Source organism: Solanum stenotomum, chromosome 8, assembly GCF_019186545.1.
Source record: "Solanum stenotomum isolate F172 chromosome 8, ASM1918654v1, whole genome shotgun sequence".
Classification (NCBI taxonomy): Eukaryota; Viridiplantae; Streptophyta; class Magnoliopsida; order Solanales; family Solanaceae; genus Solanum; species Solanum stenotomum.
The window spans coordinates 27,686,726-27,699,754 of record NC_064289.1 but is presented as its reverse complement, the minus strand read 5'-3'; the positions used below and the strand labels follow the sequence as shown (position 1 = coordinate 27,699,754).

Sequence of the window (13,029 nt, the reverse complement as noted above, 5' to 3'; positions counted from 1 at the left end):
TAACAAGGGATTTCAAACGCGAGATCTCCATTACGAAAGTCCCAAGCCAAACCATTTGATCTGCCCTGAAGGGTTTAATGTTTTTCTTTTTGTTATTCCCTATTGATCCTTCATGAGTAGCATCGAATGACCAAAATATATGGCTCATTTCTTTTAACATTTTCTTATGGTGTCAAAGTAAACTGAATCATCAGAATAGGACGGTAATCCTACCTCAGTTTTCCTTGTAGTACAACTTGCAAACTATTGATGCATCAGAAACTTAAAAACTCCAGTTTCACTTTCTTACGCCTGGCAACCAACAAATTTTTATTGTTCTTCTAAGTCCAAATGAGAAGAACATTTATTTACACATAATTGGTAGTACAAATACCCACACCAATACAGAATTGTACAAAAATTGGACTTTTAACCTCAGCCTCAAGGCTTTAACTTCGACCTTTATAACCAGTCAAACTCGTATTTAGTACAAACACAATGGATTCAAACAACCATGATAACAATCAATCACCCAGTACAAATAAAATCACATGAAAGCTAGTAGTTTACAATAGATGAGAGGAACAAATTAAGTAAGATCATCTTCCTCAAGCTCCTTCGCCTTCAATGTTTCCTTGACTCTTAGAAGAAGTGTTGTCCTCCAAGCATCCTGTGGAGTGAGATTTATGCCAATGCAAACATCATAAGTAGATTGTAAACTAAAACAGCAATATGTGCCCAGTCAATTAAGCATCCAAGTGTAGATTCACAAAGCATTGATGACAAAAATGAATCCACCATATAGATTTGTCAAGATTGAATATAATGTCAAGAACCAGATAAACAAATGGATTACATTGTTGTGTTAAGTCAGCTGCCTCAGGAAGGACTATTACTATTTGGAACACTTGCATTAGCCATGTCCAAGTCAAATCTGCTTTCAAGTTCAAATGCCAACGCATTTTTGGCATTTGACGTAGTTTCAAGGTTATTAAAGCTTTTCCATACCCAATTTTGTCTACTGCACGATAACTTATAAAATCTGCAGATTCTCATACAAGTTTAACGTAATATACCCTCTCTATCCTTCATACGAAGTGAAATCAGGTTAACTGCACCATCAGTGGTCCTCAATTTCAAGCACTTCTCTATAAAGCTTGCAAGGTAATCTATGTCTCCTTCAGAAAATTATGCCCCTTCATGTACTCAAATAGCGAGGATAATGGTGGTCAACACAAAGAGATCTTGTTGGTACAAAAAACCGCTACAGACCTCTAGTATCCAAAGCTAGGAAATGTCTAGATAATTGCCGTAAAACCAAAAGTATTGAGTTAAACATGCATGGTTATCAGTGGCAGACGCATGATTTTCTTTAAGGGGTGTCAATGGTTATAGTAAAAAAATTATAATGAGGCTAGTAGGGCTTGAACACATGACCTCATGGAGTGTTTGCAAGCCCCTAACCAATAGACTAAACCTTCAACTTGTTTCAAGAGGTGTCAATTTATGTATTTATATTTATTAAACTAAAATTTGACCACTATATACAACGTAATTTTCCGACGAAGGGGTGTCGCTCGACACCCCTTGACCAAGTGTAGGTCCGCCACTGATAGTTGTTATGCTACAGTTAAAACACAAAATAAAATTAAGCACCCTAGAGAACAAACAGAGTTGATGCCAAATATTCAACCTTCAGTTCCAGACAAAAAGAACCTGAGGTCAGATAGTGCTTCACAAGAATCGGAAAAGATGCTACCAGCTTATGCATTGAATGACAGCCAATTAGGTTTGCTATTGTCGACTTCAGTGGTGTTTATACTTAATTAGGTCTTCTGAACCGCAGGAAGTCTACAAAGTGGGTCAATAATCCAAGGAGACGGGATTGACCATGATATCGCGCGTACACCGTACTGGAGCGGGGTGGGTGAAATGGAGGCTGGCATTGGGGATACTATGCGATGAGAATGTCGTCGAAGCTTAAAGGTAAGTTCTACAGAGTGGTGGTGGTTAGACCAACATTGTTATACGGGAAAGAGCTAGCCAGTCAATAATGTCCATGTTAAGAAGATAAAGGTAGGGAGAAGAGAGATGATCAGAAATGAAGTTATATGGGGATAAGGTGGGAGTGGCCTCTGTGGTGGAATCGACGAGGGTAGTGAAGTTGGGATGGTTCGGACATGTGAAGAGAAGGTGTGTGAACTAGCCAATAAGGTGTGAGAGGTTGGCTCTTGGTTGTAGCAAGAGCTAGGAGGTAGGCCAGAAAAGAACTGGGGAGGTGATTAAACATTTACTGAGCATATGACCATAGATAGGAAGGTTTGGAGGTCGAGGATTAGGGTAGAAAGTTAGTAGGTAGCCAAGTGCTATCACACTTCATGTGGGAGAGGTAGGGGAGTAGCTCCCTCCTTTTCTTTTCTCCATGTTAAGTGGTATGTAGTCTCTTATTCTTCAATGCGTATTACTATAAGTTGCTTCATTTGCTTTGTATCTTGCTTTTTGTTGTCATATTTTTCTTGCAATCTTGCATCGAAACATCTCTTTTGAGTTGAAGGCATATCGGAAACCTCTCTATCCCAAAAAATAGGGATAGGGTGTGAGTACATCCTACCCTTCCCAGACTCCACTTATGGGATCACAAGGGAATGTTGTTGTTAAACCGCATGAAGTCCAAGTGAATGAAGTATGCCCAGTGTTTTTAGAAGCACAAAGAACTACGAAGTTCCCGGAGCTTAAAACAAAAAGCAAGAAGTGAAGGGTGCACTTATTTGAAGTCGAGAACACAACTTGCAGAAGATTAAAAATACCATATGAATTTAGTACTATAATAAGCAAATTGTCAATTAAAATAACTAATTTCAGCATCCAATATACAATAATGATGATATAAGTGAACTTCTTGAAGTTGAGATTTAAGGGATCAACGCTTCTCCTGGGGAACACCTTGTGTGTTTGTTTGAACACTAAAGCACATTTCCCATAAAGCGATAATCTCACGGTTTGCATCCTTGCAATGAAGAATGGCTTTTAATAACACTGGGTATGCCTAGTATGAAGCATGGTAAGTTAACCTTAATGCATTAACAATAGCATTCAGGAGAGAAGCTGCATATCTTTTAAGGGAGTTGAAAAACCACATGGAATGTCCAAGGACTTGTTTGATTTGGTCCGCAACAGAACAAGGACATAACCATGTATATAGATGACCTGTTGAGCTTTTCACGTAGCACACTATATACTTGAAGAATTATTTGGATTATTTTTCTCATACGCTCAGCAGATTGGGTTCCTCCTGTATTGCTCTAACTAAAAAAAAATGCTTATCAAAGGAATTTTCTTTTGCATGATATAAAGAAATTTTCCAGCAAGAAGAAAGCACTTGAAAAGGGGAAGAACATGATGATTGTTTTTAACACAGAAAGTAAAGAGGAAATGGCAAGACCAGAAGAATTGTGTGAAATACAGATCATGGAAAAAACTGTGGTCGTCATATCAAACATTAGCCCTTCGCTCACTCTTATGTTTTTAAACTCCGCGCTCATTCTCACTGCCTGTTTGAGGACTATAAAGCATTGGCAGGAATTTATCACCTTCGTCCATAATTTGAAGAGCTTATGACCTCCTAAAATGCTAGAGATGAGAGAAATATTGCAAGTAACTTTTGGCAGTATGGGGTACAAAGGTATGATGTTCCAGCATAGTTCTTTCTAAATTAAAACACAATAAGGAACGCCACAGATACAAACATACATACCCGCAGCACAGGCGTGTGGTATGTGTGTGTATCCAATACAAGAAAGATATTACTCCAAAGTGTAAAATCTATTGTAGGCCATGTCACTGCAATACATGTATTTCTTTTAATTGGTAAAAAAGTGTTCGAGTTCAACATTACCAGTTGTGTCATGCTATCGTACTCTTTGACAGCATCAGTGAACTTTGCAACATCTTCCTCATCAATTGCAGCTGCCAAATCCTGTCATTAGGAAATATCCTCCCAAATTAGTTTTAATGTCATGTCAGAAAACACATGTATGATAACTGTGACTCAGCAAGAATAAGCACTTGAGTGAAATCTTATATTGGCTTTGGTCCTTGGGTGAATGCATCTCTATATGATCATTTGGAATACTAGGAGATACTTACCCATAGATGCATTGGATCGTGTGAAATATCATTGCAATTTGTAGATTCGATAAGATGAAACCATTTTCACAAAGACCAGACTCAGTAACTGTCTAAAAGAAAAGGGCCAGGAAGCAGGAGAGAAAACAACATTCACAAATAGGAATACACAAGCTATGACATACCACTAGCAGTTTGCATTCGCGTGTCCCTGAAAATGTTGGATCCAGCTCCTGCAGATAAAGATGTAATATTTAACTACTGATATCATATTTATGGAAAGAATTTGGTGGCTGAAAACGTAACCCTGGTACCTGATATCGCTCCAACGCATTGTTGATTGCAACAACATCACCTTTACAAAGTTGGCAAATACCAGCGTTAAGAAGATGCCCTCTAACTCCATACTTCAACAAGTTGTTATTGACTGAGTGACGTGCAATCTCCTCAAAGATCTCGATCGCTCTCGGATATCTGAGAGTAATGTCAGAATTTGTAAGAAAATATTCCATTTCTTAAAAAAACATGAGAACAATAAGAAGGTAAAACAAAAGCTTACAACTTTATTAATAGTTCAAAAGGCATTTATTCACTGTTCTCCTCTTAATTTGGAAGTGATAACCTTTTCCTAACTACTTATATTGACCTCTTTCTTATCTTTCTTGTTTCATCCATAACAAGAGACTGATTACACCAGCGTATACGAAGACCAGATCAACCACAATGATGTTGACAGAGAAATGTGCAATATCTTCCAGTTCTAAGCAAGAACTTTTTCATGACATGAATCGACATTCTTTCTTTTTTTGGAAACTATATCACTACCTAAATACAATGAATCTTACTTCTCGATTTGAGCAGAGAATTGTGCAACTTTCTGTTTGCATTGATTTGCAGTTGTTGTTACATCTTCACTCTGGAAAAGATCAGCTGCCTTCTCATAGTAATTAATAGCCTGATCCAAATTTTGCTCTTGCTCATATAATTCAGCAATTTCCTGCACACAGTACACATTACATCTCTTTCAGGCAGTGAAACCAAACTTACTAGGATACTTCAACTAAAATAGCTACATTCTACAATCACTGGCGCGAGGGTAACAAACTGATACAACACAAGACCAGTCACTTATCACCTTTCTTGGTAATATAAAATGTCCAATCAGTTAAGTACATAAACGAAAGTAAGCATTGAGCTAACTAGAACCAAGAATTAGACCATGTGCTTACATGAAGAGACTCATTGAACACTGAGAACATCAAAGACCACATCCAGATTCTAGCAGATAACATAGTTATACCTTGTAATATCTTGCAGACATATTTAGCCTCCCAATGTCCAGAAAAAAGTTCACTGCCTGCTCTAAACATGATACTGCCTCTGCAGGACACACAATACAAAATTCAGTTTGTAAGCCAATGCTAAAGATAACTAAATAGAAAGATAATTACAATGTGGTGATTTTCAGAAAATATTCTCAGAAATGATATCGCATTAGAATTGTATTTTATATGATTTTAGGAGCAAAATGGGCATGAATAGAGTAGAATGGATAGGCTGGATGCATACAACTGAGCCCAAATAACACATTTTCCTTAACAATTACATTTGCTATTTCCACCTTAGAAACTTGGCAGATAATGAGCCCTCCACTTCTACCCTTCTCCACTTGAATACCAAACCTGGTGCCCCAGTCATTATGTGTGTGATCACACATCCCACACTGTACTACCTATACCATTGAACCAAAGCCCTAGAGGCAATATACTTGTGATTCTACATCAGTTAAACAAGTGTGTGTATGTAGTGCGTGTCTGTGTGAATGATAGCCAAGCAGGCACCAAGAGGTCTACTTAATCTCCCTCCCTCCTTCCCCCCTACTCTCTCTCCCACTTATCAGCACTTTGATTTTTGGTTCTTAGCAATATCTATTGTTTAAATTTCCAAATATTACCATCAAACCTCCAATAAATTTGTTCAGTTCCAAAAATAAAATTACAGCTACAAAAATAAAAGTACATATTTAGACGAGAAGAATGAAATTAAACTGTACTTCAAATTACTTGTTACAAGCAACACTCTTGGAATTTATCAAAAGATTTTTTTTTGAAGTAGTAACAATCAAAGCAATAATACTATCTTTCAATGCTTCAGTAACCACTTGTATATAACTCATCATATTTATCTTACGAAATAACAAAAGTTAGAACATTAACATAAAGTCTCAAATAAATGGGAGTTATATTATAAATGAGGCTATGCATAAATTTCTGTGTACAGTATTTTATAGATACTTTTGATGTTATGTATTAATGCATGAAGTTTCTTGCTGCATAAGTGCAATAACTTCGCCTTCTTTGTAACCATGTAAATCATTGCGCATCTTACATACTAATCTAGTAAAGTTACGTGTTTAAAATATTTAACATTAACTCAATAATTTCCAAATGTTTCAGCACTCTCTCTGTTTTTAATTAATCTGAAACTTATCTCTGAAAGAAAGTTTAAATCATTCCTATATCCCAGAATAGTTGGCAGTACAACACTTCAGTCCTTCTACCATCCTTATTATAAATTAACAAATTGCAACTGTCATTCTAATAGAAAGAAAACCAATCTCACCCATAAAGGAGTGCATTTAGCAGCTTATGATGGTAGAGAAACTACTTTGGGACAAGGTCTAATCAAGTATGACGCCAGCAAACAATCAAATAATTGGTCCTGGGACAAGATAATATTACTAAATACAAAACCTCTAAGAAGCTCCTAAAAGAGGCTTATATGGAGATCCGAACGGACTTACATCCAAAGAAGTTGCTTCTATGTTTTTCGGAAGCATGCAAAATAAAAATGCTGGTTTGAAGCAAATAATTATTCCTTGACTTACAAACCTTTAATATTTGACTTCTTGTAGCAATGAGCAGCATCTGCATAAGCATTTGCAGCCTCATGTTTGCTATCCAACTGTGAACATAAAGTAAATTGACTTTCAAGAACTGAAAATATCTATGAGTAAGAATGAAAGTAAAGAGCATCAATGAGAGACCATAACTTACTACAGATGAATTAACACTTACTTTAAGATGACAATTAGCCAATTTAACATATACTGCTCCAGCTTTATCCCCTGAAAGAACCAGGAAACAAAAAAATATTCTGCAATTTCTTAGCATGCAACTAGGGTGATTGAATTTATGAAACATTGAGCTTTATTTAAGAAATTTATTCACTTTTACACCATTAAAAAATTATGTTCATCTTATACAATTTAAAGTCTAAATTGGAGAAAATGGTATATTTCTGTCTACAAATTGAATCAATTATGTCTACAAAATTGGCCTATATACCAAGCTATAAGCAAGAGGAATAAGCAAGTTATAACCCATCCAATCCTCACTGCATGTCCAAAGTAAGGACTACTCGATAAATAACTCTTCTTAGATGATTAACGCTGCAGTTGATTAGAAGATTAAAAAATAATAGAAATAACAATCTCCTCAAACGCTCCAACAATTAATTTAATTAATCAAATCCAGCAAAATTTTACCCAAGTTTGCGGACTGTGCTAATTACTTGGACCAAACAAAATTAATATTTATATGGAAGATCATCTAATGAGAAAATGCATACAAAAATTTACAGATTCTCACGCAATAATTTGGAACCAGCATATCATACAATGATGTTTAGTGAAATGAGAAATGAAATCTAAAAACAGAACCTGAGTGGGATCACCAGAAAATGAATTTAGGGATTCAAAATCATACCGCTAGATCTTCGTAAAATGATAAACAACCGTGTAGAAAAATGGAAAAAAAAAGAACTAACATGATTTGGCGAGTTTAAAGCAATTGCCAGCTTTATCGAACAGATCAGCTGCGTCTTCGTATTTGGAACCGAAAAGGGCCCATCCGCCGAGTTTCTTCTCAGCCTTGTTCTCGAAATCTTCACCTCTTGCTATGTGATCCCCCATTTTTGGTCAGCACAAAGAGCGATATCTTTCGTTTGAAGTAATCTGAAAAACAAAGAAAGGAAGAAGAGAATTCGGTGGAGTGGGGTGGGTGGGTGGGGTGGGGATTTCGCCTGATGGGCTTTAATTTTTCTCGGCCTGCACCTTTTCTGTTGGGCTTTGGGACCAGCGTAGAAAAGTATTCACCGTCCAAACTCCCAATACACTTTTTCACTTAGCCCCACCAAATTTCAGTTGGGGCTGAGGTGCTCTCTAACTTTAGACATATATAGACTATAGAGTGTTCATTTTAAGGAAAATTACACAATTAAGCAAATATCTGATATGTATTTAATATACACCATATAATTTAAAAAAATTATAATTTGCAATTATAGTTATTCTCTCTCTTCTCTTCATCTCTTCATCTCTCCATCGCCTCTCTCCTCTCTCTTACTCACATCTCTCCTCTATCTGCCTCCTTTCTATCGCACCTCTCGGGCTAATGAATTAAGGGTGACAAAAGAGTTTCAAAATAAAAAAATGTGACAAGTTTTAATTATTGAATAGAGGTGACAATTTTAAGATTAGTGCTAATGACACTAATTTTAAAATCCACAAGTTTTATTATTTACATAAAAGCCCTATTTTCCCCCATTCCACATCCTCCCTTCTCTCCACCCTTCTGCCTCTGCCATCCCCTCCCCTTCTGTCATCATAACCGTCGCCGTCACCACTTTCTCCTCTACCACAACCATCAGTTCTTCCTCCATTACCACCACTCTCTTATTCTTCCTCTTTTACCACCATTGTTGCCACCTCCTTATTCTCTACCTTTGCCTCCACAACAACCATCACCTCCATCTTCGTTGTTATCACCAACATCTCATTTGACACGCTACCACCCTCTCTTTTACCTCACTTGCTATAACAATTATTGTAGTTGTTGCAGCAACTTCAGCAGTTGTTGAGCAAACTTGAGCAGTTGCTGAAAAAACTTCAACAGTTATTACAATAACTTCAACAATTGTTGAGCAAACTTGAGCAGTTGTTGAAAAAACTTCAACAGTTACTACAATAACTTCAACAGTTGCTGAGCAAACTTTAGCAGTTGCTGAAAAAACTTCAATAATTGCTACAATAACTTCAGCAGTTATTGTGACAACTTCAGCTGTTGCTTGATTTTCTACAAAAAAAACAATTCAATGACTCAACTTCAAAAATTTTAAAATTAAAGCAAATTAATTTGTGAAATAGGACCAACAAGAGAAAAAAAAAACGTGATAAAAATAATGAACGACAACGATAATAATAGCAACAACAAAGAAGAACAAGTGAATGGAAGAAGAGAAAAAGAAATGAAGAAGAAGAAGAAATTTGTAAAGAGAAAGAAAGAAGGAAGAAGAGGGAGAAATAAATCTTGAAAGAGATTTTAAATTTTGAATTTAAGAAGAGAGGGAAAACTTTTCAAACATTTTGAAATTAGAAATTGGGTTTATTTTGAATATTTTTAAAAGTTTAGAAGTTTTAAATATTACATTTTAGACCCTAATTATCTTAATCACTAATTAAAGAAAAATTAACTTGGTCAATCCTTTGTTGTCACCAATTTTAATTTCAACACTTTTTTGTCACCAATTTTAATTTCAACACTTTTTTTTGTCACATCCTCCTCAATTTACTCGCTCCTCTCTTTGCCCCCTTTTTCACTCACCTTCTTTTTTCTCTTTCAATACAATTAGTAACCTTCAATGATACAGATACAAATGTTAATAGGCAATATTCAAATACAAATGGTAACTTTCTCAAGGCAACAAATAGTAACAATATATAAATATATAGATCAAAATGGTATTCACTTATACAAATGTTAACCATCAATATACAAATATAAATGTTAACTCTCTCATTTCTTTGCCCCTCTCTCTCTTTCTCATCTCTCTCTGTCTTTTCATTTTTTACCTCCTACTTTCTCTCAATACAAAAACAAATAACAAATGTTAATAACACAGATATAAAATGTTAACAGTCAAAATGTAACTTTGTCAAAGCAACAAATGGTAGCAAATATAATACAAATCAAAGTGGTATTCATTGATACAATTGTATTCGTTGTATTAATTGATACATATCGTATTCAAATACAAATTGTATACACTAATACAATTATATTCATTGCATTGATGGACACAAATCATATTCGGATACAAATTTCTTCAGTGATACAAAATATAAACACAAGGCAATAAATATAAATACAAATACAAATGACAATAGATACATACAAATGCACATGAATACAAATGCATTTTTTTATGAAATATAGCATTGATACAATTGTATTCGTTGATACATATTTCGTTAATACACTTGAGTGTGATACAACATTGATACAATTGTATTCATTGATACACACACAAAGAAGGTATGAAGTACTTTTCCTTTTAAGTTTTCAGCATCCCAAAAATTTTCTTTGATTTTTTAAAATTGACATGCAAATCTTCAATTCACTTTTCAATTTCATTTTTTCTTCATTTTTTATTGTATTGATAATCAATACCAATAAAAATTGATCAATTTCTTCTGAATATAGTGTTTTTCTCAATTCTTTTGTAGTTTTGTAGCCTAACTAATATCTGCAAATATTAATTAACTCTTCTTTTTCATGTTTTCCCTCGATACGAACTGTATTGATAATTATAAATCTTTAAAAATTGTCAAATCTAATATAGGGGTTTTCCATCCAATTATTATATAATTGTGTAACCAATTATCAGTAGAGGGTGCATCTGATTATAACATAATTCGAGATATGTGGTGAGAATGAGAAGTATACGAAGATGAACGAGTTTGTGAAGTATTAAGAGAAAGAGAAAGCTACAGAGGAGATAGCAGAATAATGTTTAAGGTGATAGTATCTGGAAAGATCTTTGAGGGTATAATTGTCATTTTACGTAATAATAAATTGTTATATCTACAATAATAGTATTTGAAAAGATCTTTGAGGGTATAATTGTCCTTTTACGTAATAATAAATTGTTATATCTACAATAATATTATTTGAAAAGATCTTTGAGGGTATAATTATCCTTTTACATAATAATAATAATTAATTCTCATATTTTATTAAAGACACTTTGTACTTGTTCACAGTATACGTGGCCTTATATTTAACACAAATATCAAAATATCTCTCTCTAGATATTTCTAATAATGCTTTAAATAAACTTTTACATTTCATATTTTCTCTCACAAAGATTTCATCTTCTTGCTTACCAAGTTGTTGTTTCGAGGTTGTTCGTGTAAGTTTTTAGTAAATCATTCTAACTTCTTCTTTTTCATTTTTTCTAAATACTTTCTACCCTACAAAATAGATTAAATTTTTGATTTTTTTAATTATTATATCGTCCAAGATCTATTTTATCTTTAATTGATTTTTGGTAAGTCTTAATTTATTTTAATCAAGGTGTATATAAATATCTATTTATCTAATAATCTATGATGTTTTCATGGTTTTCATTGTTTCAACATGATAAGGAGATTGAACTAGCTTCACCCTGGAATGAAAGATTGGATGACAACAACTCAAATAATCAAACAAATGCTATAGAATTCTTTTTTTATGTTTATTTGATGTGGATTTTAAAGGATTTAAATTTGTAATGTTGAATTTATTCTACACAAGTTTTTATTACTTTAATTTAACATTAATTTAAACGAAGCTAATTAATATAAATTTATTTAATGAAATTTGATTTGTCTTAAATATGTTATTTAGTAGAATTATTTATTCATATTACTTTGAAGGCTTGATGTAATCCATATTTATTAATAAAATGATAATAATATTGTAAGACTCTACAAATTAAATTATGTAAAATATTAATTTCATATCCTGATATTTTGAATCCACAAATAATTATTTTTTAAGAGATTGAGATAATTTGTGAAGGTATGAGACCATCACAAATCAAAACTAAAAAACTTTCACAAACAAAAGACTCATTTTGTGGAGGACGTCATGGAGGTTTATTAAAACCGTCACAAATATGCTAGTGACAAGGGTAATTGTAGCGTATTTTTAAATCACCACAATTAAATTTGTGGAGTCCCTAAACGACCATAAATTGAAAAAAATAACCCTCATAAATTGAGTTTTTTCTTGTAGTAAAAATATGGGGCATCACAATTAACAACATTTATTTCTCCATCATTTTTCATTTCTTTAGTTACAATTTTGGCTCTAATACCTTGTTGTCACGCCCTTAATTTTTAACTAAGTGCACATGTGACACTTGACAATTCGTTAACGTTCTTACACCACTTTCTCATGATCTTGCGATGTTATAGCATTTTAAGACACCTGAAATTTCTAAGAAAATGATAGAAGAACACAAGAGATTTACAAAAAAAATTATATTGTAGAGAACTTGATTGATTTTTATTTGATGTCTTTACATATGAATGTACCTTTATTTATACTACTCATATAGGGTTAGTATGCAAATAATAGTTATTGTACACAAATTTCTATATATTTACAAATAAGTCTTATTTCTTGAATACTCTACAAGTCTAAAATATTTCAAATATCTTTCATGTAAATCTATGATATTTTAGAATCTATAATGAGATCGTCACATTTCTCTATAATCTTCCACAAGTGTTAATATTATTTCAGAAAATATACTTGGCAGGATAAAAATAATGGCACAATTGGCATGACCTTACTTTTTCGAGGTAAGGTCGTAATTTCAGAGGGATGGGAAGGGTATTAAGGTAAATTCATTTTTTTTGTTGTACCCAAAGTACCCTCTAAAGTAAGACCACTTTGAAATCTATTAAACCACTACTTTTTGAAATTAAAATCACTTTTGAAAAGTCTAAACCTATATTCTTTTCTTTTCAAATCACACTGCCCGAAAAAGTCTTATTTTTCCAATACTGTATTGAGATTTGAGAGCATTATATTTGTA

The 13,029-nt window shown here is 33.6% G+C and overlaps 1 protein-coding gene across 1 annotated transcript; it reads right to left on the bottom strand.

The window, feature by feature from the left end:
• Window positions 1-323: 323 nt before the first annotated feature.
• On the bottom strand, window positions 324-8,250 carry LOC125872577 (alpha-soluble NSF attachment protein). The gene is made up of 9 exons (XM_049553327.1): window positions 7,933-8,250; window positions 7,182-7,231; window positions 6,996-7,068; window positions 5,405-5,484; window positions 4,950-5,101; window positions 4,419-4,578; window positions 4,290-4,337; window positions 3,875-3,955; window positions 324-649 (listed from the first exon to the last, which is right to left on the bottom strand). Exons 1-9 carry the CDS (start codon window positions 8,075-8,077, stop codon window positions 569-571), a joined length of 870 nt encoding a protein of 289 aa, XP_049409284.1. The 5' UTR covers window positions 8,078-8,250; the 3' UTR covers window positions 324-568.
• Between the last annotated feature and the right edge of the window lie 4,779 nt (window positions 8,251-13,029).

Coding starts and splice junctions, on each gene's coding strand:
- LOC125872577 (XM_049553327.1), bottom strand. CDS start 8,077: ATGGGGGATCACATAGCAAGAGGTGAAGATTTCGAGAACAAGGCTGAG. Junction 7,232..7,932: donor CTTTAAACTCGCCAAATCAT/GTTAGTTCTTTT, acceptor TGGTTCTTTCAG/GGGATAAAGCTGGAGCAGTA. Junction 7,069..7,181: donor TGGCTAATTGTCATCTTAAA/GTAAGTGTTAAT, acceptor TTATGTTCACAG/TTGGATAGCAAACATGAGGC.